The sequence below is a fragment of the Triturus cristatus genome, chromosome 11 (genome assembly GCF_964204655.1).
Source record: "Triturus cristatus chromosome 11, aTriCri1.1, whole genome shotgun sequence".
NCBI lineage: Eukaryota > Metazoa > Chordata > Amphibia > Caudata > Salamandridae > Triturus > Triturus cristatus.
The window spans coordinates 880,399,149-880,425,793 of NC_140594.1; the positions used below are offsets into that span (position 1 = coordinate 880,399,149).

Consider the following 26,645-nt stretch of genomic DNA (forward strand, 5'->3'; position numbering starts at 1 on the left):
GTCCTAATACTATGGCATCGCTTTGTCTGATTGCTAAAGCTGTTGCTGCCACTGATTTTAGGCATGCAGGCAAAGCCTGAGCTACGGGATCTAATGTACTAGAAAAATAAGCACATGGTTTGTGTGATCCTGCTTGTTCCTGTGTGAGTACAGACAAGGCAGTACCTTCGCGTTCTGTAACAAAGAGTGTAAACTGTTTATTGTAACATGGTGTTGCTAAAACAGGTGCTTGGCATAAGGTTTTCTTTAGGCCTTCAAAAGCTTGTGCATGTTCCTGAGTCCAAGGGAGAACAGTCGATGTGGCTGCCTCCTGTGTTGTCAATTGAATGAGTGGTTTTGCTAGAAATGCATACTGAGGGATCCACTGCCTACAATATGAAGTGAGGCCTATGAAAGCCCGCACCTCCTTTTGTGTCTTGGGTATTGGCATATTTGCAATTAGCTGGATGCGATCTGGTGTAAGCTGCCTTCCCTCCTTGGACAGCGAGTGACCAAGGTAAACAACTCGCTGGACACAGAATTGCAGCTTAGAAGGGGACACCTTGTGCCCCTTTTCGGCCAAAAATTGTAATACCGTCAGTGATGCTTTCTCACATTCAGGTTCGTTTCTAGCGGTGATCAGCAGATCATCGACATATTGAAGCAGGGCAGTGTTGACTGACATGTGGATACTGTTGAGTTCTCGTTTCAGTGCTTGGCTATAGATGCTGGGGCTTTCTGTAAATCCTTGAGGTGCGCGTGTGAATTTAAAGCTACGTCCATTTAAACTAAATCCGAACAAGTATTGGCTTTCCGGATCTATTGGGACGCTGAAAAAGGCATTCTTGAGATCAATTACAGTAAAGAATGTTGCTTCGGAATCAATAGCTGTCAGTAATGACGAGATATCTGGGACCACAGGGAATTGTGGCACAATGCATTTGTTCAATTCGCGCAGATCAATAACCAATCGATACACTGGCGGGGCCTTTGGATCTGTTCGTTTAAGAATCGGAATTATCGGGGAATTACATACATTGGAGTCTGTTTCCACAACCACTCCTTGGACAATGAGCTCGTCAATAATTTGCAGTAAAGCCACTACAGCATCTGGTGGTAACTTGTATTGTCGCATTCGTGGTAGTACCACTCCTGCCTTTAGTGTAACTCGATATGGTGTAATATTCATGCAACCCACATCAGTAGGGCCTTGTGCCCATAAATGTGTAGGTAAAGTCTGCAGTCGGGGATCCATGTCTCGAGACACATAGTGACCTTTGAAATCACGTAAAAACAATCTTACTCCTTCCGGAGAACAACATATTATAGCTCCTAGAGCTTTCAGTGTTTTTATACCTAACAAGTTTTCTGGACATGATTTAGTAAGCAATAAATCTGTAGTTCGGGTCAAGGGTCCTATCGTAAGTGGAAGAGGCTGTGATACTTCATTAACAATAGGTTTTCCTGAAAAACCAAGGGAAATATTCTGTGAGCCTGAGAGGGGTGCCCCTGGAACTTCACTACGTTTTATAGTTGTTCGACTTGCCCCTGTATCAAGTAAAAATTTTCTATCTTGGCCTAATAGTTCACTATGTACATAAGGTCCTTCTTGGTCTACAGGGACCTCGATAAGGGGTAAGTCAACTTCCCTCTCTAGGCTGGTTCATGCGTATCGTTGATAATCAGGATAGTCATACTGTGCGGTCTGGTACAGCTGTCGTGTCGTGGTTTGTGTGGCAGCAACAGGCAGCGCTGGTGCAGCTGGCACAAACTGTATAGACTGTTGTGGAGCTGGCATGGACTGGGCATGCTGCGGTGCTCCTTGTTCATTCTGATCCTGTCTAGGTGGCCGTGGTCTTTCTTGTGTTTTACCTGTGGCGATATTACGCTTCAAGACTGGGCAATCGTGTATGTAATGACCTGGTTGTTTACAATAGTTGCATGTCCCTTTTACAGGTCCTGCTGAATCACCGGACTGTGTCGTACCCTTTTTATGACCTTCAGCTGGAACTGTCTGGGAGACTAGCATTTTCATTTTTGTGTCTTTCATGCGTCTCTGCTCATGTTCTTGTTCCTCTCTAATTCTATAGTAATGGTACTGTAACATTTGTAACATTTGTGATGGGGTATTACCTTGCCAGGTACTCTCGAATTTTAATACTCTATTCTTCACCTGGGGCAAGGAATTTTCAACTAATTTTGTCACAAACAGATGTGGGTATGACTCGCTACTTGCTTTTATACCACTATTTATACCAAAACATTTTTCGAATCGGGCATAGAAATCACTAGTGTCTTCATCTTGCTTTTGTTTACAGGCTGAGATTGCACCCCAGTCTTCCTTTTTCGTGGTTAATAAACGTGGCAGTACCTGTACTAGTAAACCTGGTAGTGCTTTAGTTTTATCCCCAAGCCCTGCTCCTGCAGTTCGGGCCTTTTCTTCTGCTTCTAATGCTGTCCATTCTATCTTTTGGTCTGCCACCTCCCACTCTTTTTCCTTGAGTTTTTCATAAATGCCAGCAGGCATTAATACCTTTAATATTGTCATAATGTCGGGATAGGTATACTCTCCCATGAGTAACATGTCTTTAATTTCTCGGTGAAAACCCGCTGGGTCTTTGTCATGACTGGGTACCACTTTCTTCATTTCTAACAATTCTATTTTCGATATGGGCGTATATACATATACACGTTTAAACTGATTGTCCTCGCCCTTTATTGGGTGTACTTCTCGTAAGGGATTCTGTCTGTCCATGTAATACGTCGTTCTTTCCTTGATGGGCAGTGAGACATGTTCTGGGCATACAAAAAGAATGTACTGCTTTCTTGATTCTAGTATTTCTCTAATTAACTTAGTACCTGAACCTCTCCATCTATTCGTGAGTAATTCAGTCAATATATCAGGTAAAGGACCAGGATCGGAATGTTGGCTTTTATAAAGTATAAGAAGTTGTTGAATCATATAAATCCCAGCTAAACGCTGTTCATCTGGGGTGAGGTTCAAAAATGTGTGTGCTACTGTATCATCACCATATTTTCCGGGACTGTCAACCCAATGAACGGCTGACCTGGCTAATTCTTGTTCATCCATAGAATCGAGTAAATGATAACCCCTTTGTTCTCGGAGTAATTTGTCAGCGGCTTGGAACGAATGCTCGGGGGACCTTATATTTATTATAGGTGTTTGGAAATTCCTGTTATTATCTGGACATATCGGACGTATCGGGTCAGTGAAACATCTAGTACTATTACAAGATCTTCCTCTACCTACATAGGCTATGGTTTCTGACTGTCCTGTGGGCAGTCCTGATCCTTCCTCCTCCTCATTTTGTTCAAACTCGTCTACCGCTAATCTCTCTTCGTGTAGGCGTTCTATTTCTTTACGGATCTTTCGGCACATGGCTATTATACATTTTTTTTTTTTTTTTTTTTTTTTTTACTTAACAAAAAGATCCATCTCTTACGGGGAGAAAAGAAGGAAATTCAAACCTGGGTTATATGGGTGTAAATGTCCCACAATGGTTGGACATACACAAAGGTGTTTAAATACCCCTCACACACCAAGAATGACCAGTGGTGTCATGCTTCATCATAGGGGTCTTCCCGCCCCGCTGCGGGACGGGGCGTGCTACGACCTACGAATACGTGGGAGCACTGATAATAAAGTGCTATGTGTAGTGCAGTGGGAGGGTCTGGGATAGGTGTGAATGTGAGTTAAAAAGGACCTGGCCCCTAGGACAAAAAATTTTAATAAGTCGGAGGGGGCTGGTACTAGTAAAAGGGTGGTGCGGAGACTTCCTACTCAATGTGTGGTGTTCTCCTAGTATGTTGTCGACATGTTTCGATGCTAGGCATCTTCTTCAGGACAGGGTTAAGATCCCTCCTATGTGCGCATATTGGTACTCATGATAAGTTTATCAATGTAAGAGAAAACATGCGTGAGTATACAGTACCTACTGGTATTCGTATTTATTTTTAAGTGTATGTGAGGTATTGCCTCATGGACCTTAGGGTTGATGGAAAAACAATAAGGAGCCTCAATGGTATCCTTTAGCAGCCAATCGCTACATGTGCATCCATCCCGATGTCCGGTCGTACGACCGGACATCGGGATGGATGCACATGTAGCGATTGGCTGCTAAAGGATACCATGTCCTGAAGAAGATGCCTAGCATCGAAACATGTCAACAACATACTAGGAGAACACCACACATTGAGTAGGAAGTCTCCGCACCACCCTTTTACTAGTACCAGCCCCCTCCGACTTATTAAAATTTTTTGTCCTAGGGGCCAGGTCCTTTTTAACTCACATTCACACCTATCCCAGACCCTCCCACTGCGCTACACATAGCACTTTATTATCAGTGCTCCCACGTATTCGTAGGTCGTAGCACGCCCCGTCCCGCAGCGGGGCGGGAAGACCCCTATGATGAAGCATGACACCACTGGTCATTCTTGGTGTGTGAGGGGTATTTAAACACCTTTGTGTATGTCCAACCATTGTGGGACATTTACACCCATATAACCCAGGTTTGAATTTCCTTCTTTTCTCCCCGTAAGAGATGGATCTTTTTGTTAAGTAAATAATTTGAAGTGGAGGACGCATCCATCTCTGAAGCCCATGAAGGGCCTTTCCTCTACACTCCCCAATCTTGTTACTAGTAGCTATTATACATTTTTGCCTATCATGTCTCCCTTCTGATATATTCTGGCTCCATCTGGTAAGGGTTTGCATTATTTCCGGATCTACCCCCGGTCGGTCTTGATTTCTGATTACACAATTTATGAGGAAACGTAACAGTTCCCCCTGTATCTCCACTTTCTGGTATTCCATAGCTCTGTTAATACATTCAGAATCTCGCCCTGTTTGGACAAAATGATATATATTGTCTAGATGCATAGTCATTCCTGGTAGCTTTCCTAAATACACCGCAGCTCGTCTGATACGTAATGATGCCAGGATCATTTCGTCCTCTTTTCCGGGCACAGGGTCATATCTACAATCTACAAGAAGTTCCTTAAGCGTGCGGGAATTTATGAGTTTGGGGGTACGTGGATGTGCTGATTCTTGAAAAATAAGTTTATTTATTCTGGGTGGCGTAGAAAAAATGTTGGTAGCACCTCCGGTAGCCCCGTCTGGGGTATCGGGCGTGAAAGGATTCGTTGAACGCGATACAGCAACTATAGGTGTGGACACAGCTGTAGAAGCAGCTGTAGGAACAGATGTGGAAACAGATGTGCTTGCCGGAACTTGTGTCAGGATTTGATGCTGTAAGGATACAGATACAGGATCTTGGCGTTGAACCTCCCCGGCAGACGGTCTATGTGGGGCGGGGTTAGCATACTCGGGAGCTGCGTCATCTAAATATGAGGAAAGAAAAACATCTTCTGCTGTTCTAGGATGCCCCTTAGGATGCATTTTTATTGGGAACAATGGGGGTGGCAAGTCTTTTGGTATCTCCGGAGTAGCCTTAGGTAATCCCTCGGCCAGAAGGGGATACATACCATTCATAAGGGCATTTCTTTGTCTGTCTACTTGTTCTGATTTCACTCGTGTACCTTCTTCAATTAATAGATTTTCTCGGACTTTATTTGAATTTTCCTTACTCCTCTCTTCCTGTCTACGTGCTTTTTCTGTACGTCTATACGATTCTTTACGCCATAATTCAATGGCGTCTTTCTGTGACTGTCTGGCTTTCCTTTTCCATAATACTTCCTCTACTTTCACGATGCAATCTGCATCCCAGGTCCCAGCTGCGGGCCACCTCTGACTTTCTGGTAATTCCTTAGTGTAGTCTACCCATAGATCAAGAAATAATATGGCGTCTAGGCCATGTTTATGATACATGAAGTACCCTGGAGTGTCCCTAGGAGGAATGGGAACAGCTTCTTCGAGTACCCCTTTTCTAGTTGTGATCTGTCTTAGTTTCGAAAAGAGCGGCATATTGAGAACTGATCTGATACTTGGTCTTGAACAAACTTAATACAATAAACATAATAATGAACAGTCATCCACACCACAATATGCAGGACGTATTAACACATTTAACATTTAACGTTTTAAATGAGCAACAATGATGATGACGATCTAAGAAAACTTAATCACAAAACATAATCCTCGGCATTAACTGAATTATTCTGAATTTATATACTTGATATACTAGATATACTGCTAAACAGTACAGATACACTGCTAAAACAGTGCAGACCGGATTTGTGTACCCAAACCCGTCTGGACCGGCACAACTTATGTGCACGCCAGAACGCCTCCCCAGTAATGGTACTCACCGGGTAGCTCGGAACGGAAGGCCTCGGAACGGAACTGAACTGAACTGGACTCGACTCGACTCGAAAACTTCGGAAACTTCGGAACATCGGAAACCTCGGAACTTCGGAACTTCGGAACTTGGTGGGCCTCTGTATACCTCGGATCTTGCTCTCTCAGCTAGGCTCTGGTCGGGATACTTCGCACTTCTCACCGCCTCGTCTGGGTGTTGATCGCAGCCTCAGTCACCCCCGCTTGACCGGAGGGAGATACAGGAAATCCTGCTGGTACGCGTTGTTGTCCGTCCAGCTGTGGCAGGAGACCGGGCCTGCAACGCACCGCCGGCGCGTGAGATGAGAAAGTGTCCCTATTCGGGCGCCATTCATGTGGTAAATAATTTAATTACCGGGACTTAATTTGATACAGAAAAATAATAAAAATAGCTCAGTAAAATAAGAGGCAAAATCCGTGATATTAGAGGTTCGGAATGGGCTTTATTCCAATGGACGATTCGAATCGTGGACTCCAAGTTCCATCACCACGGAGGTTCAGGAAGTGAAGTACATACTTTATTGATAAGTAATCACTTTTATACAATAGGCATTACAGTGAAGCAAATGCAGGAGGCGTAACAATTGATAGTAAAGATAAAACATACATGCGTAGCAAAAGTGGGCGTAACCGGGTGTAACTAAAGAACGTCATCAGGTATGATGTCATAATAGGGTGGTTCCATGAAAGAATTTTGCAATGTCAGCAGAAATACTTGGCAGAAATGCGCGCGCAGCAGCATGACGTATGATTGACGTGCGACTAGGGGGTGAAGGGGATTTGACATTTAACTCTACATGTGGCGACAGATGTCTGGAGGGTCAAGTCAACCTAATCCCAAATCATATCTAACATCCTATGTTTAAAGAACTATGTTATCCAAAAGAGAGGTCTCTTAGAGTAGAATCTTATTCTATACTGACTATACTGACTGTTAGTGCGTGTACAAGCGTCTAAGTGTCTACACTAGATGCGAGGGCAGAAGTCTTCCATAATAATAGGGCTATGAATTACTTGCATAAAGACAGAGAAGCCGGGCCTTTGCTCGGTAGCTGGAAGAATGTTTACTTAAACTACTAGACAGGAATGCATTGGGCAGGGAGCGGAGCAGATAATTTCGAAGGTGAAATACAGTTTTTGGCAGGCAACAAGCTGACGTCAGGCACCGTGAGCCGCGCAGGGAATGAGACAAAGTTCATGGTCACAGATGTAGGCTCAGACTGGAGCTTTCAGAGGCAGAAGGCAAGAAAAGCTTGATGGCAGAATCAGGGCCTACTTGCCTGGACTGTAAAATGGCATAAGTGAACCATATAAAGCCGGTGGCCTTTCGTACTTAGGAATGGAATATCCGGCCTATTCATGGCGGATCTGAAAGAGGACGTGTTGGCGGTGGACGCACATGTGTTTGCGTCTTCATAACTGGAACTGGGGGGAACATACATGTACTTATGATTCATACATGAAACCGTTGGGGTCCAAGATAGGGGACATAACTGATCAGAAAAATCCATATTTCCACAACTGTTAGCCCCTAAGATGTAAAGGTGTATCCTGTATGGCCAGTGAGAGATGCTCAGTCAGGATTATGTGTCACCGGGGCAGGGGTGCCTATTTTAAATGCTTGTTGAGGTAATGGGGTGGGTCGTCACTGGGATGGTGCCAGTGCGCATGGCCCTCACTCTAGGTTATGTTCAACTAACTGCATTAGGGGGCAAGATGATGTGCATACATGGGAGTGGTGGTACTAGACCCCACTCCCCCTGCGGGAGGGGTGTCACCAAGTAATTCCAACAACTTATGTATATTTGTAAAGTAGCGCATAGTATTGAGTAGTGTGTGTGTTTAATAAATGTATTCTTACTTTTATAAAACAATGTACAGACTGGACAATCAATTATTGAGTGTTATTTCTGCGTACTTGTTAATGGAGATTGCTAGCCCACACCACCTCCCTTGAGTAAGCCTCAGACTGCTCTGCAACGCTACCCTCTGAGAGTCAGGCGCTACAATTGGGTGTTTGGTTCCCAGTGAAGGACAAATGTAGTCATGTTATTTGTGCAGGCCTCACAGATACTGCCTCGTAATTACCACTCCTGGTAAGTGAGATAAATGTTATTGCAAATCAGACAGCTCTGTGCTGCCAAAATGCTGCATTTTGATTGACTCCATGGCAGTAAATATCTTCCCAGGAGATTCATAGCTTGCACCTGGGAGAAGTCTTATTACAGTATTATCCCACATTTTTGGATTATTATTTGGGGTGGGTGGTTGCCCTCCTCATGGAATAATAACACTAACTTCAAAGTCAATAAATTACCCTGAGCTCAAACCCCTGGTAGCTTTGGTGCAAAGCAGCTAGGCTTAACTATCTCTAGTACTTATGCTTTGGTAAACGTTTACATTAAAATTACGAAAATTCAATAAGGGGAACTGGAGATATGAATGTTTAAAGCAAAAATTGTACCTGACTGCACGAAGCACCAATGACAATCTGTGTTTGACCGGGAGGGACCGAGGTGTGAATTCAGGCAGAGCGCAATAGAGCTCGCCTTGAATGCACCAAACAGGTGCGTCCCAGTCAAAGATATAACTTCTGACTTAGGGTCTGATTTACATTGTCGTTACTCCGTCAGGACAATGGAGTATTTTACTCTGTTGCCCTGATGTAGTAATCACACTCCAAATTTAGAGATGTCTGCTGCCAGGGCCGGACTGGCAACCAAAACCGGCCCTGGCAAAGTGCTCGGCTGCCGCCTCAACCCCCCCCCCCCCCCCCCCTTTGCCAGGGCCGGTTTTCGGGCCAATTTTGTTACAGGGCAAGTTTTGCGGCCCTGTGTACCAAAAACACAACTAAAAGTTGGTGGTAAATGACGAATGGCTTTGAAAAAGCATTTTTTTGCACTTAGAAGTGTGCAATGTGGCAGACATACATGCCCTTAGGGCATGTATGTGTGCCACATGTGCACACATGCAGGAATCAGGGGTGCAACAGGGTGTCACTGTGACACCCTGCCACCCTTGATTGTGCTCCCCCATTACCGAATCGGTATTTACCGATTCGGTAATGGTAACTGGCTTCCCATTGATTCCTATGGGCCTCCTGGCCCATAGGAATCAATGGGAAGCCAGTTACCATTACCGAATCGGTAAATACCGATTCTAAAATACCGACCCATTCCGAATCGGTAAATATTACCGATGGATTACCTACATAGCATTTACCACTTCATAAATACCGATTCGGTAAAATTCGGTATTTATGAAGTGGTAAATGTTAGGCCACCTACATATGGCCCTTGGTAATTAAATAATGAACATCAAGCCTCACTGAAATGAGGTCCAAAGATATTTAGGGAGAGGAAAGTCAGCTTCAGCAGCCTCAGCATCTGGAAAAGAAGGACTGCTAAGGAAAGGATGTCTCAGTCCAAGAGTCTGACGTATGCATGACATAACCAGGTGCACAGTAGATGTTTTGGGCAGAACTCTACAAAGCATTTTTAAATGTGCCACTCAACCTCAAAGCTTATCTTCGAACACCAAAAGGGTGACACTATGTCCTTGGTGTTAATGGAGCTTCTCCGAGCAGCACAACCTCTAAGAATGAAATGGAATTTCTATTCAGCATGAAGCACACAGCGCCATTGACATCTAGGCAGATAAAATGTAAACTATATGCCGAAGCAGAGCTTGGGAGATTTTCCCAGAAGTCTTTTGCAGCTTGTTTTTTATCCAAAGTCTGTAAATCACTGTCCCTTGATACCTTGTTCATATGCTTTCACTTCTCCTCTTCAAGGTGATGACAATTACCATTTTAAGCCATCCAATCACATTCTTTATTTGTAATGCTCACACTGAAAATAGGAGTATAAGGTGCCAACATTTAGGGTGCAATAGAAATCAAAACTTTTTTCCATTTGTTTATTAGTGAGTTACAGATTTCATACGTTCCATTATATGGGTTTCTCACATATGTTTCTCATATTCTGTAGTTTTTACGAAAGTTGATATAGGAAAAATAAAATTATCTGAATAGCAGATGTGTGTATCTTACATGTAGGAGATTAATCTGTCCTATAGTGTATGCCAGGTTTCACTCATTTTTGTACCCTCTTTTGGGCCTATGAGATGGATAGGGTTTGATCTCTGTCTTTGGTCCACTTCTCTTTGTTTAAGGTTAAGGATGGCAGAAAGTGAGCCTGGCATCTGCCAGGCCACAGAGTGTTATTCTTAAGCGTACTGCATTTGCTTGCTCTTTCAGTAACACCTAATCCCTTTTCCTGAATATCTACAGCATAATTTTAACATAAAGCTCCTGGTCATTTTAAAATACTGTAGCCATATGTTAAAATTCGTGAAACTGTAACTAGATGTTGATAAAACGTTCACATGTGAAAAATGTGAAATACATCTTTAATTAATGATAAAACACAATTTTGAATTAGGTTTTTTTTTTTATGTTGTCATCGCAATTTTTGATGGAATGCAAACTGTTATACTTTCATGAGCTCAAGTAAATGTCAGGGGCAGCCTGTGCAGGAAAGAGGGATGGGGCAAGATGTGGGGGGCGGGAGGGGACTCGACAGACGACGACGAGGGAAAATTAAATAAATATTTCATTTTCCCCTCATCATCGTCTGTCGAGTCCCTCCACCACCGCTCTTACCTGCACGGGCCGCTCCTGGTAAATGTAAGAGTTACCTGTCTAAGCAAAGCTGTGTAGCTGCAGAGATGCCCATTTTCTTAATGCCTGGCTAAAGACGCGTTTAGCTGTCTAGAGACCTTTTGTGATCAGAGTGTTTGAAAAGAGTGTTGTCGGGCATACAGAGACACAGTGGCCTTTTGGGGCAGGCCGCATTAGCCTGCATTAGCCATTAGCCTGCATTTGCTTTGATCCTTTGGCATTGCTTGGATGGGCTATCTGTCAGTGCCATGGCATTTTGAGGATGCTTACATTGCCCAGCTTTTGGAGCAATTAGACTTTGTTGATGGGGTCCTGAGTATTCATTTTGCTGGATTGAAGATGGGAAATAATCTGAGGCTTTTAACTGAGAACCATAATACAGTGCTTACCGCTTATCACCCTTGCTGTTTGATCGTTTTTATTTTATTTTCATTATACCATCTTGCTGCCTTTACAGCAAAAACACATGCACTGTCATAATATTGCTAATATACATTATATATATGGCAGCATAGCGCAAAAATATTAAATATAAATAAATTAATTCACACAAAAGAAGAGGTGTCCGTTCCCGCTTTCTGATTCATGTCGCAGCTGAATCTACTGAAAAAAGGTTACCAAGTATATATATATATATATTACCTACTGGCGGTCGCCAATAGGTAGTTATAGTTAGGACCACGTTTCCATAGGAAATCCGCAACATTCTATTTTGAATAACTTTGGCGCCGGTTGACGAATCCTCGCGAATTTTTCAAAATAGGTGGGGCGCTACGCTCCGCTCCTACCCTGAAAGTCTCGGGGGGATTCGTCAAGCGGGGGCTGAGATAAAAGGGGAGTCCCAAAACGCGTTTTTCCCATGCATTTTTCCATAGGACCTTTAGACACAGCTACAGCCCGAACGGCTGAACAGAATTACTTGAAATTTGGCAGAGAGGTAGTCCTCAGGTCAAGGAAGTGCCTTTTGTAGGTTTGGTGTAAATCTGTTCAGTAGATTCTGAGAAAATAGCCTTTAAATCAATATATATATCTGAGCCAGCGTACGGTGCGCTTACGGTGCGCTTACCGTACGCGTACGGTGGCGTGCGAGCGCGATTCTGATTGGCCCTTAGATCTTAGTAAACATTCGAATCGGTCGAAACCAGGAAGCGGCGGCCGCCATTTTCTCTCTCGCACTCTGACAGGGGGTTGAAAAACAAAGTGCAAATCATGTAAAGGGGCTGTTTACACAGCTCCCAAGCACCTAGCCATGTCGAGGGAGTCCCCAACGATCCCCCAAGTGAAAAAAGGCAATTTTAATTTTTTCGAAAATTTCACCAATTACGCTTACCGTACGCGTACAGTAAGAAATAATAATAAAAAAAAAAATATCCAAATTCTCCCCACCCCGTGTGCAAAAGGTTCCCAGAAGGGCACCTTTTGTGCATGGCTCATCAGACATTAACAAAACCTATATTTTACCTGTCACAACGATGCTCATCATATGACCTCCATGTGCGCACGGTGCGCGAAGCGCATCGTGCGTTCATGGCCCATCTAGCGTAACGTGGGCACGCGGTGCGCGAAGCGCACCGCGTGCTCACTGTGCGCGCACGGTGTGCGAAGCGCACCGTGCGCGCACGGAACGAACTGCGTTAAGTGGGCGCGCACGCCACAAATGGCATAAAGTAACTTAGCATTTAAAAAACCGTACAAATTCACTGAAAAAACCATAGGTTTCACACACGTTATAGTTAGGAATTAGCATTTAAAAAACCTTGCAAATTCACTGAAAAAACCATAGGTTTCACACATGTTATAGTTAGATGGACATTTTACTGATAAAAAACCAATGAAATTCCCCCGTTATAGTTACTCTAGGCAACTATAACTCACGCGACCGTAATCCTCTGCTGATGACATATGTGTCTTTATGAAAAAAAAATATTTGTAATATATGTATAGCTAAAATTTAATGGAAGAAGACATGGGCAAATAAGTGTCTAAATACAGTATTAGCATTAGCAGAGGATTACGGTCGCGTGAGTTATAGTTGCCTACAGTAACTATAACGGGGGAATTTCATTGGTTTTTTATCAGTAAAATGTCCAGCTAACTATAACATGTGTGAAACCTATGGTTTTTTCAGTGAATTTGCAAGGTTTTTTAAATGCTAATTCCTAACTATAACGTGTGTGAAACCTATGGTTTTTTCAGTGAATATATATATATATATATATATATGTATGTATCTATATATATATATATATATATATATATATATATTTATTATCTACAGGCGGTCGCCAGTAGATAGTTATAGTTAGGACCTAGTTTCCATATGAAAAGTGTTTTTTCTTTTCCCAATACCTTTGGCGCCGGTTGATGAATCTTTGCGAAATTTTCAACACTTGTGGCCCGCTTCGGTCAGCTCCTATCCTGAAAGTTTCGGGGTGATTCGCCAAGTGTATATATGTATGTTGACATTTTTGACATGAGCACGCCCAGTCAAGATGTAACTCTTGCACTGGTGTGATATTGGTAATTCAGGTATTTTTGGCAACAGTCTTTCTACTGCTTTCCAAGAGCTCTAACTGTAGGACTAGTGTAACTTGTATGCATAAACCCATGTCCTCAGCATTTCAACCAGTCATCAATGAATACACTCAACTTATTTCATCATTCGTTGATTTAATACACAGAAATGCAGATTTTGCTCATCTGTTCCAAACAGTTCATCTTGTCATAGAAAACATTCTAGGGGGTATATTTACTAAGCTTCAGGGCAGTGTTGTAACGCTATATCTTTTTTTACTAATATCCTTTTCAGCGCCAAACTTGTTTAACACGTGAAAGTCACTTGGAAGCAGCGCATAGCCCTGCTTTGCAGTACTTAGCGCCAGGGGGATGTACCATTGGGGGTGCATGGCCATTTCCATGCAACCACCCAAGGTCTCTGATGCTAAGCACTATTTTCTTAAAAAAGGAGACAGTTTAGCGTGAGAAAAAAGCGCCCATTTCAAATAGGTGCTATGAAGGAGAAATGCTTTCATTTCTCCTTTCTTTTCCAACATTGTATGTGTTCTGCACTGTACAGCACATATACAAAGTGGGAAAAGGTTTAAAGTTAGTCTAAGCATGGTATATTGTACTGGAAGGTTTCCCTTCCGGTACAAAACCTATGCTAGACTCACGGAGACACTCTTGCACTATGGTGCAAAGGTGTGTCTGTGGCGCACAGCAGCATATTTCGCCGAAATTTCTGAAAATATGGCACTCTCCTGCTCTCTCCTTTTCACGCAGTGCATCACAGCACAGCTTTGCGACTGCTGCACTGCCCTCTGTGAGAATCTATTAAATCTGCCTCTAGGAGTTGCGACTGAAAATTGGTAATATCTATAGTAAGAATCTTGTAATTAAGTTTGTTCTGCTGTTTTACAAGTCTAACACAATACTAATTTTTTATTAAATTTAAATGAAATGATTGTAAACATGGCTAAAACATAATGCTCCTTTATATTTGGGTGATTAAACTTTTTAAATACTTTTGCATATTGTATGAAATTATTGTTTTTATGGTTTTCACTGGTGTATATTTTAATTATGCTATTTCAAGACTTTATGAATCTGGAATGTATTTGTCTTTCTTGTCACTCAGTGCTCATCTCTGCACAGATAGAGGCCTCTCTGCTTCCCTTGCATCCCAAACGATTCTTCCTAGTTCAAATGTCGTTTCTATACCAATAGTGATTTTTTATGTTAATTATATTTTATAAGCATCATAGATTAGAATTCAAAATAGTTTTTTTTTTTTTTTTTTTTTTTTGAAACCGTTTATTGCAATCTCAAGTATATACAAGTATGGGCCTACAACCTTCCGGCCGGCCGCTACAGTGACAGGAGCACCTGACAAACTTACAAAAGGGCACTTGGCGTTACAGAGAAGCAAATCAGGAGACATCAACGACGTAAGCCACATGACTCTAAGCCCACAATACGGTTTCATTTTATACACACGCAACAACATAAAAAAAAAAAAAAAAAAAACACACCCGCAAGGCAACCCGCAATCGAAGGTAACCACACGTGCTCCTCGAATAAGGGACCCCGACCATCCACAGGAATCTGAAGAGGGGGAAGGGAAACAAGTCCAGGACTGGGGGAACTCTGTGCCCGGGGCTGGGGGAGGGGGTCAACTAGGGGGACGGAGCCGGTGAGGCAGCAGGCAGCAGTGGTGGCTCGCAAATACCCCCGCGGTAGGCGTTCCAGGGGCCCCATATTTTCACCCACGCCCCAGGCTTGCCCCTCGCCACATACACCACCTTTTCTCGGAACATGCACCAATCCATATGTTCTTTCCAGGCCGACACCGCCGGGGGCCGCTGGGATCCCCACAGTTGAGCGATGTCACGCTTAGCTATCATATATCCCAGAGTCACCCATCGCGTCTGCGGAACCGAGTAATCAGTTGGTTCCCACACATTCAGCAAGCATCTCCTCGCTTCAGGCAACAGTGCGACATGCGTAACCAGACGCAGGACCTCATGCACACCACGCCAGAATCGCTCCACCTTCGGGCATTCCCACAAAATATGCAAAAAAGTCGCCAAAGCACCACACCCACGCTTACACAACCCATCCTCAGCATAACCCATACGCAGAAGCCTTGGCCCCGTCATGTAAACCCGGTGGAGTACCTTAAGCTGGACGAAGCGAAGGCAAGCCGGTATGGCCACCTCCTTCGGAGAGGCCACCGCGGAAATCCAGTCTTCGTTGTCCAACTCCAGCCCGTCGGCAACCCAAGCCTCACGGAGGCCGGTCAGCAGGCCCGAGCGGTCATTAATCAATTTTTTGTAAATGAGGGAGATCGTGCTATCCGGAACGTGGCCATCCAGCACTCTATCCTCCAGGGGGGAAGACTCCGGGATGGAGGCGGCGTCTGGGAAGACGGAGCCCAGCGCATGACGGACCTGCAAGTACCGAAAGTATTCACTGCCCTGCAGCTGAAACTCCGTCTGCAGCGTCTCGAATGTTTTAAATCCCCCTCTCGTCCAGAGGTCCCCCACTTTACTGATGCCAATCGTGTCCCACTTCTCGAAGCCCTTCGAGGTCCACAAGGAGCCCAACCGCTGAGGCGCATACAACGGCGACGCCCGGGTCAAACGGTCCTTCCACCCCATAGCTGCATTGGCCGCGTGCCACACCCGCACCATGACACGCGTGGGCCCCGTCAAGCGGGGATTCGGCGCGCCAGAGTAGAGTGCTCGATTGTAGTCGCCACCGGGCAGGAGCATCTTGTCCATTTCAAATGCCGGGTTCAAGGCGGGCCCATAGAGGCCGTGATTAATTGCAGCTAGCTGGGAGGCCCAGTAATACCGCTTAATGTCCGGGAGGGCAATCCCCCCGTCATACCACGGGAGCGTCAACTTCGCCAGGGCTATACGCGGCCTCCCATCCCAGAACAGGCGGCGCTGTAGACTCTCCACCTCACGGAAGTAGCGCGCCGGGACTAGGTCCATAGTGTTCTGGAGAGCGTACAGGAAGCGCGGCAACGACATCATCTTAAACAATGCCGCCCGGCCGAGCGGCGAAAGCGGCAGGTGCCGCCAGCGCGCGACGTCCTCCTTTAAGCGCTGGAGGGGGGGAAGCAAGTTTCGCTCGTAGCGGGCCTCCGGGTCCAGCGTGATATAGACACCCAGGTACCGAAACCCCTGCGAGGCAATCTGGATCGGACATCCCCGCGGGAGGACGGGAGCCTCCCCGGAAAGCACATAGACACATGATTTAGCCCAGTTGATGACAAGGCCTGAGTTACGGCCAAAGGAGCACAGGACATCAACCAGGACAATCAGTGATTTGCGCGGGGAGGCTAGGTACAAAAGGATATCGTCAGCGTAGAGGGACACGCGGTCCTCATACTCGGGGGTCCAACGGAGACCACGGATGGAAGGGTGCCACCGCAGCCACTCCGCCAGGGGTTCCAAGGCCAATGCAAACAGGAGCGGCGACAAGCGGCAACCCTGTCGCGTGCCCCGTCCCAGCGCGAACGGGGCCGAGACTCGCCCATTCACTACCACCTGCGCTAATGGGCCCGAGTACAACAATTTGACCCAGCTGATGAATCCCGGTCCAAAACCAAATTTCGCCAGCATCGCCCAAATGTATGGCCATTCGAGCGTGTCAAACGCCATGGTGGCGTCTAAGGACGCCAAGATGGCCGGCTCCCGCACAAACGGAACACGCGCGAGCACCCCGTGCAAGCGACGCAGATTGAGGGCCGTGTTGCGATGGGGGATAAAGCCCGACTGGTCTTGGTGGACCAACTCGCCCACCACGCCGACCAGCCGGTTGGCAAGCACCTTGGCCAGGATTTTGGGCTCCGCATTCAAGAGCGAGATAGGCCGATAGGAGGTAACCCGGTCTCGGGGTTTCCCCTCCTTGTGGATCACCACGATTGTAGCCAGACGTTGGTCCGGCGGGAGGGAGCCCCGCGAGTGGGCCGCAAGGAACATCGCGCGGAGGTGGGGTGCCAGTACGTCCGGTCGCAGCTTATACAACTCGATAGGGATGCCGTTCGGGCCCATGGCCTTGCCAGATGCAACCGAGCGGATAGCGAGGGCAATTTCGTCCGAGGTAGGAGCAGCATCCAACGACTCCCTGTCCTCCACCGAAAGGGAGGGCAGCGCGATATCTCGAAGCAGGGCATGAGAATCCGCCTCCGAGCAGGGAGAGACCGGGGAATACACCTTGCGGAAATAATCCGCGAAGCAAGAGACAATGTCTTCTGGCTCGGTGACACGTACACCATCCATCCTCTCAATCAGCGGAACCACACGACTCGCTCTCTCCTTTTTATCCAACCACGCAATCAATTTACCAGCCTTATCACCCACATCATACAGTCGCCCCTGTTGCTCTCTACTGAGGCCCCTGGCTGCCTCCGTGACGAGGGCCCTATAGGCCGCTTGCTTAAGGTGTAGAACATGCAGCGCAGCATCCGTCACCCCACTCCCCAAATCACCCTCTAGTTCAGTAATTTCGGCATCCACTCGGGTCACCTCCTCCTGCTCGCGCCTCCGGGCATGGGATATGAAGGAGAGGGCCTCCCCCCTAATAACTGTCCCCAAAGGGAGATAGCCGAAGGGACAGACCCCACATTCTCCTCGAAATACCGCTGCAAGGATTTAATCAGGTCAGCGCGAATAGTGGGGTCGCGCAGATACCAGGCATTAATTGGAGCTACCCTGCCCTCCCCCCTCGGGAGGACACCAAAGTGCAACAGGAGCGGGGAGTGATCTGAAATACCCCGCGCCAGATGGCGCACCTCTCCCACCCTCCCAGCATAGGCCGCAGGGACAAGGATATGATCAAGCCGCGAGAGGCTACCATGGGCACCCGAATGGAAGGTGTATTGCAGCTGCGTGGGATGTTTTAAGCACCAGCAGTCCACCAATCCCAATGTATCTAAAAGGCCAGACAGCCACGCCTGCGCCCGGGGGAGGTCCCTAGGGGGGTGACGATCCATAGTCCCAGAAACCACCGCATTGAAATCCCCCCCAACCACCAGAAGCCCCCCCGGAAGGTCAAGGAGGAGGCGCCCCAGGTCCGCAAAAGTGGTAGACTGTAGCCCCGGTGGGACATACACTGAAACAAAGACAACCACTTTGCCCTCCATTCTCCCCACCAAGGCAGTGTAGCGTCCCCTCTCATCATGGCGCACCTCATCTATTTCCAGCGGGAGCGAGTTCTTAACCATGATGCCCACCCCCCGCGAGCCAGACGTGAAGCCCGAGTGGGCCACCAAACGATAGCCACGCCGATTCATGGCAAAGAAGGAATTACCAATAAGGTGTGTCTCCTGCAGAAAGACCACATCTGGCGAAATTCGTTTCAGATACTGCAGGACCACACCTCGCTTAATCCTATCCCCCAGTCCATTAACGTTCCAAGACAACAAAGTCAAGTCCCTACCCCCCATCACTTACAGAAGCCATCACTCGTCCCCCCGAGAGCACCTCAAAAACACCAATACAGTAAAGGGTTTGCCTTGCGGTAAAAACGAACAACACCCCACCCCAACCCACCCGTCCCAACAGAACTCCCCCCTCCCTGCACCCCTGCATGAGCCCAAACAGCCCCCCCAAAGTGCAGTGTGCCTGTCGCCCCATAGATGAAAACACTAACTAGTCCCCCAGAGGAGGAGGGAAAGCCCCCAAGAGACCCCGTACGACCTCCATGGGAGGGGAACGTACACAATCAGTCAATGATGACAATAATGTTGTCCAGAGCAAGGCCTACTATTAGTCCCTCAGTCCTGATCCGGCAAGCCCTCCCCTCCAACCGCGCCCCCCCCACCCCCCCGGCCCCGGTCCCCGGGCAAAGAGTCCAACCAGTCCCCGGCCGCCTCGGGACGATCAAAAAAGTGCGTGCGGCCATCCACCTCTACCCTCAACTTCGCTGGAAAAAGCATCGCATACTTGAGGTTCAGGTCCCGTAGGCGACGTTTGACTCCGAGAAAACTCAGTCTCTGCTTCTGGACCGCCGGAGTAAAATCAGGATAGAAGTTTACGTCCATATTGTCGAGTCTGACCGGTCCTTGTTGCCTAGAAGTCTGCAGGATAGCGTCTCTGTCCCGAAAGTTGAAGATCCGGGGCACGTTCCACTGCGAAGAGTTTACTCAGCCCCCGGGGCTGGAGACGGGTGAGGATCAGGTCCTCCACAAACAGATCCGCCGCCTCCTCCTCACGTCCCTCCGGCACCCCGACAATGCGAACATTGTTCCTCCGGGCCCGACCCTCGGAATCTTCCAGTCGACGATCCATCAGGGCGCTCGCCTGGCCCAGTCGGCGCACCTCCTTTTGGAGGGCCGCCACGTCCGTTGTGAGGCCCGAGGTGGTGTGGGCCAAAGAGTCGACCCGGTCATTCGTCGTGGACAGATCGGCCCTCACCAGGCCCACATCCACGAGGACCGAGTCAATCTTTTGCGCCAGAGTGTCAAAGCGCTGGTCCACTGAGGCCTTCATCTCGGCGATGGCGCCCATGACGTCCCGGAGGGTCAGATCCGCGGGCAAAGCAGGGGCATCAGTCGGGCCAACAGGGGACCTACGCGGCGCCTCTGGAGATCCCTTCTGGAGGGTGTAGCGGTCCATGTTGTTAGACTGAGGAGCTGCGCCACGGCGGGTCGATTTCACCTTTGCCCGGTCGCCATCTTGTTTCGTGGACATGGCTCCAGTCCCCAAATCGTGCCAATCTCCTTGAAAAGGGCTGACAAACCGGTTTACGGGCTCCGGGGGGGGGCGACCACAGCTCCGAAGGGCAGATCACAGCTGGGGGGCCGGTAGGGCACCCCGATGAAGTCACACCACCGCACGCCGCCTCGCGACCCTACCTCGCTTGGCAGCAAGGAGGGCGCAAAAGCGAAAGTGAAAGTGCGGGGTACGCGAATCACCCAGCCTCGCCCGCCGCTGTTGTTCACTTTGTCTCCGGATCGCCCCACAACTCCAATCCGGGGGGCCGGCGTGGAGAAGGCCGCAAACCTCAATTGATGCTCCCGCCGGTGTCCGAGGTCCGATTTGGAAGCGGAAAACGGGTAGCACCTCAGCTCGGTCTCACGAACACAGTCCCCTTATCTAGGACAGGATATAGTCAGGATTTATGCAGGAGATCGCGGAGGTCCTCGGGAGCCTCGCACCTACGCGGCCATCTTGGTTGCGCGCTAGGCTCCTCCTCCTCAAAATAGTTTTTGAATAATGTGACCACTATTACTGCATCTTAGCTGTTAACCTTAAGAGCTCTGCCATGGAAAGAATGGGAAAAAATGTTTTAAAGCACACAGTCAGAGAAGGATTTCATTGTGCTTATGGTTAAAAAGCTGACACAAATGAATAGGAGGCTGATTTCATAGCAAAGAGACAGGGCAAAGAAGAAACGGCACCAAGTCAGGTGCAGCTACACTTGCTTCTTCAAGAAGAAGAAGCAAGCCACTTTAGAAACTTGATCTACAAGGGGAATACAGATTGAGCTTGTTCACTGGGAACTTTGGGCTAGTTTGATGGAAGGCTTGATGGAAGATACACAAGGTTTAGAACTCTTATCAGCTGAGAGACACTAAGAGCACCATTACGATGGCATACGGGGCCACCCGCCAGGGGTGCGGTGGTTCCGCTGTGCCTATTATGATGCACTCGCCACACTGGCAGGCGCTTCCCACATATTTTACATTGCGGCGGGCAGTGCTGGAAGCAGCACCCGCCGCAATGTAAAAACTGCATGTTGTGCATTTGCATGCACAACATGACAGACACCATGGGGTGCTGCCACCTTGTGCATGCAAATGTCAGGGGGTACCATGGGTACCCCCCAAATGCACCCCCCAACACCCCGGGGGCCAGCAACGGGCCCCCAACACAGAAGACCGCATATGGAAAGGCCAATTGCCGCCATCATCATAATATGGATGGCGGTGTCTTGCAGACACCGCTACCATATTATACATGTTTTCCATTCGGTCGACGAGTCGACCGGCGGAAAAGCGGCGGACGGTCTTTCCAACTGCCGCGGACCCCCCAGCCATCCTTATATGGCAGGGGGTCTTTTAGGGTATGGATGGCGGGCGGATCACCCCCGCCGGGCCAGCGGTGGCTACCGCCGGCCCTGCGGGGTGATCCACCCGCCATCCTAATGGGGCCCTAAGACTTCTTGTAAGAAATTGGGTTACTGGTTGCGGGGGGGTGGGTAAAAATCTTCTCAAGCAGCAACCACAAATCTTCTCAGGATGAAGTCACCAGTAAATCCCAAATTAACGTCTGCTCAGCTCTTGGGTAGCTTGGCACAGAGCAGTCAGGTTTAACTCAGAGGCATTGTTTAGAGTATTTGTGCAACACTTCAAACAGTAACACAATGAATACACAGCACAAAAGAAGCCAACAGCAGTTTTGGAAAAATAGAGTAGTCTTTCATTAATAAAACAAGACTAAACCAACAAACATCCAATCGGTAGAACCAGAGATATTCTGTTTTAAAGATTTTATGGAAAATAGTGCCAAAAGCTGAAAAGCGGCAACTGTGGAAATCTGGTTGTGCCGGACCAAGACAAAGTAAAAAGTTCTGGCCAACCACGATGGAGTGTGAGCAGGCTACAGGGACCAAGATAGGCCTGCTGAACCAGTACCTTAAATCCTAGTTTTGAGGATCCACGTCAAAGATACGGTGCACAGCCGAAGCGATGCGTCAGTTCCGGTTCCGAAGCTACGATGCAAGGTCCTGCTGCATCATTGTTAAAGATCCCATCTAAGAGGGCTTGCATTGCAAAATCTGGAGTCTGGGATGTGTTTCGCAGGTGAGGCAAGGTGCGGCGAGGCTGTGATGTAGGGTCCAGCATTGTCATTAAGTTTGCCATCAATGAGAAATGTGAGGCCCTGAGGCAAGGATGCGTCATGCCACGGTGGTTCTAATGTGGCTGCGATGCGGGGCTTTGAGGTGGTTCTTGTCCCCACAGTAGCAGCAATGCATCGGTTCAGCTCGGGGATGCACTGCAGAGCAGAGGAGATGTGTCAGCTCCACAGGATCCACAGAGGCTGGAAGCGTAACTTAGGCTCACTTCCAAAAGGTCCAGGACTAGGGTGGCACCACTTGGCAGGGTAAACTGACAGATTGCAGTGTCCAGGTGCAGGAGCAAGGTTGCTGGAGCCTTCTGTCCACAAGGCTCAAGACACGAGGCCAGTCAAATAGCCCTTGGAGTCACTCTGGGGTTCTGGGTTCAAGAGATGCAGGTCCAGTCCTTCTTACCCAACCATGAGGGCAGCAAGCAGCAGGTCAGAACAGCAAGGCAGCAGTCTGGCAGAGTGACAGTCCTTCAGCAGGTCAGCCGTCCCTTTTCCTGGTAGAGTATCCAAAGTTCCAGAAGTGTACTGAAGAGTTGGTATCTGAGGTCTAGTATTTATACCCACTTGTGCCTTTGAAGTGGAGTAAAAGCTTCTAGATGTTTCCCTTTGAAGTCCCCAGGCTTCATTCCTCCACTGTCCTGGCTCCAGACTAACTACATGGGGTATGTAGTCATTTGTGAAGAGGAAGGATACGGCCTATTCAGGTGTACGTGGGCTGTGTCGACTTCCTTCCTTACATCTTGCCAGTGATGATACCTAAGCTCCCTATTGTGTGTGGGTTTCTACAAGAAATACACAAAAGTCCAACTTTCAGCTGTACCCAGTCATGTGGCCAGAGGCAGGCTACAGGCACTCACTGGCTAAGGCAGAAAAATGCCAACTTAATAAAAGTGGCATTTTAAGAATTGCAATTTAAAATCCAACTTCACCATAAATCAGGATTTTTAAATAGAATTCCTGGAGCACCAAACAGGAGCTGTTTACCTATTCCCACTTGCAAATTACACTTAAAAATAGTAATAAGTTAACTCCAATGTTATCCTATTAGCGAGATGGGCCTTGTAGTAGTGAATCACGAGTTTAAGAGGTTTATACTACCAAGACATGTAACACTTAAAAGCACATGTTCTACTTTTTAAATCCATTGCACTATGCGCTCTGGGCTGTCCAGTGTCTACCCTAGGGGTGAATAATGTGTGTTAAAAAGGAAGATGTGTGCCTGGCAAAATGTGCCAGGTCCAAATGGCAGTTTAAAACTGCACACACACACACAGGCTTCAATGGCAGGCCTGAGACATGTTTAAAGGGCTAATTAAGTGGGTGGCACAATCAGTGCTGCAGGTCCACTGGTAGCATGTAATTTACAAGCCCTTGGCACATGTAGGACTGCTAAACTGGGGACGTATAGGTAAATTAAGTATACCAATTGGGGATCAGTCAATGTTACCATGTTTAAAGGAAGAAGCACACGCACTTTAGCACTGTCATCAGTGGTAAAGTGTGTTGAGTCCTGAGGGCAGTGAAACCGAGATCAGCAATACTAGAGGAGGAAGGCAACATGTTTGGGGGGAGACAGCCCTTAGGCTGACAGGTCTAACACATTTCCTTGTGTTTAAAATACAGTTGATTTTTTTCAGTTCCATAACAAACTAGACAGACATATTTTGTACTTTCTGAAGTTTGATGAATGATGAAGTGGGCAGGCTCAAGCAACAAACATTGCGAAACTGCATAGAGCCGCTAGTGTCCGTGAGCTTCTGTTCAAATGAAATACAGAAATAGACCTAGGTAGAAAGCAAAGTTGGTAGAAACCAGAAGAAAGTTTGGTAGAAACCAGAAGAAAGTATTTTAAAAATGTGGTTAGTTAAAGAAAACATGTGGTCACAGAGTAATCTTCCATTTTTCACTTCCAAAACTAATGTTGGAAAGGACCCCTCAACTCAGGTCAGGTTCCAAGAAGAGACATATTCCACCTTCAATTTAAATTACTATAAGTTACAATCAGGAATATGTCTATTTGACAAGAGCTAGCTGGCAGCTTTGTTATAAACAAATATATATCCATGAAAATTGTATCTATTTTCAGTGTTTAGAATTTTAGATAGGTCTTTATTCTTGCCCCAAGGCATCAAACTCAAAGTGACACCATTTCATTAGAGCACACATTAATTAGCAGACTCTCGATATCCTAAAATGAAGGTTGTTTCTTTTCATGTTTTCTTGCAGGTAATTTTATGCTACTACGTGTGCTTCCTTCTGTGTATGAAAAACAGCCACAGCCAATCAATGAGCACATAACACATCTAGTGGCCTGGATGTCCCAGCTCGAGCCAACAGAGAAGCATCACCTTCTAAGGCTCATACACACTGTTGCACAGAAAAGGCAACCTGGGGTAAGTATGTCATGCCTTAATCAGGCACCTAGTGTCTCACAAGCGGTTACATTTGCACAATAAAAGAGAACATCTAAGTGAGTCAACAAGTCTACATGTCTTACAGACTAAGTTTTTTTAAATTTACATAACCTCTTCATTTTCCGGTGCAGGTTATTAGACATTTTACTGAAAACCCCTGAAACCTCGAGGCAGCATTAGCTGTCTGTGTTGAAGCTTTCTGCTCTTTCTTCTTCATTTTCTTTTTATTTTGCTAGATTGGTGATAATCTGCTCAACTGTAAAATTGAGTATGAATAATCAAACAAAATGGTTCTTAAACAAATGTTTTGGCAATCAATTCTTATTCTAGATACAATTATACAGATTGAATGGTGAATGAGATAAGGTGTAATATTGAGGTTATAATGCTCAGTTAGACTCATGGAGATTGTAGTCATTTTTAAATATTTGGAAGTGAATCATTTACATACAGTAGATGGCTCTGGTAAAGGGATAAATGTTGCAAAACATTTGTTGGCCTTTTTTGTGATTAATATTTCGGACTACATAAATGTTCTCTACTGTGAAAAATGAATGGTGTTCCTCGCTTGTTTGTTTCTTCAATAATTTGAAGCATTATAAAACCTGGGCAAGCTGGTAGATTTTTTTGACAGGGGAGCACATGGCCGTCTAATGGTTTGGGTTTGCTTTAACATGATTTCATGAAGCCCAAAAGTCACTAAATTAACATGAGCTCCATCCCCTGGTAGCTAAGGCAGAGAGCAGAATGGCTTAACAATGTGTAAAGAGTTTGTGCAGTACGAAAACTGTAATAAATACTAATAAAGACAAAACACCAAGTAATAAAAATCTCAAACTGAATTTAAAAACATAGAGTACATTTAAAAAAACAAAATTACACCAAATCAACAAAGAAATCTAATAAGTGGAACCTAAGATATCAGTTTTAATAAAAATGCCAAAAAGCACAAATCGCCAATGATAATCTATGGTCGCGATTGACTGGGACCAAGGTGTACTTTGAGGCCAACTGCAACGGAGCTGGAAGTCGAATACACCAAGCAAGATGGCATGGTCAAAGATTTCACCATCTGATTGAGGCCAGATGTTCGACCTGGCCCTTTTTGCCGGGTTATCCCCAAACCTTTTGCCTTTTTCATCCTATTTTTCTGACCTTCTTTTTGTTGGCTTTAGGACTCTGGGCAATTTACCACTGCCAGTCACTGCGAAAGTGCATTTGCTCTTTTCCCTGAAACATAGTATGATTGGTTTAAACCTGTTTGACATATTTAACATACATGTAAGTGTCTTGTAAAATGTAAATGTAAATCCAGTACTTGTATAGCGCACGAATCACGAAGGGGTATCTCAGTGCTGGGGGCCGTTGGGAAGATTAAGCGAGCTATTGACCAGAGTCGCATGGTGCTGGGCAGACCCCTGCCACCGGAGCCAGGGATCGAACTGTGATCCTCAGCGTCCAGTGTCAGTCGCCCTGGCCGCGGTGCCACACCTCTCCCCAGTGGTTCCCATATACCCAGGGCCTGTAAATTAAATGGAACTAGTGGGCCTGCAGCATTGCTTGAGCCACCCACTGACATAGCCTGTCAAACCTGTCTCTGGTCTGCCACTGCAGGGTCTATGTGCACAGGTTACTGCCACATTTGCTTGGCATTTAAAACTACTTGGCAAGCCTGAAACTCCCCTTTTGCTAAATATAGGTCACCCCTAAGGTAGGCCCTATGTAACCCTATGGGCAGTGTGCTGTGTAAGTAAAAGGTAGGACAGATGCCTTTATTGTGTGGTATGTCCTAGTAGTGACAGACTGCCTATTTTGATTCTCACTACTGTGAGGACTTCTCCTCTCATGGGCTAACATTGTGAATTCCCTTATATGTGTTTAAGTGGTAATTC

General features: G+C 46.6%; 1 protein-coding gene across 1 annotated transcript in view; it reads left to right on the top strand.

The window, feature by feature from the left end:
- Positions 1 to 26,645, top strand: part of VEPH1 (ventricular zone expressed PH domain containing 1) — a 1,846,458-nt gene that overhangs the window by 352,995 nt on the left and 1,466,818 nt on the right. The window contains exon 5 of the mRNA XM_085634750.1: positions 24,566 to 24,732. Coding sequence (XP_085490876.1) covers positions 24,566 to 24,732 — 167 coding nt within the window. The remainder of the gene's footprint in view (positions 1 to 24,565; positions 24,733 to 26,645) is intronic.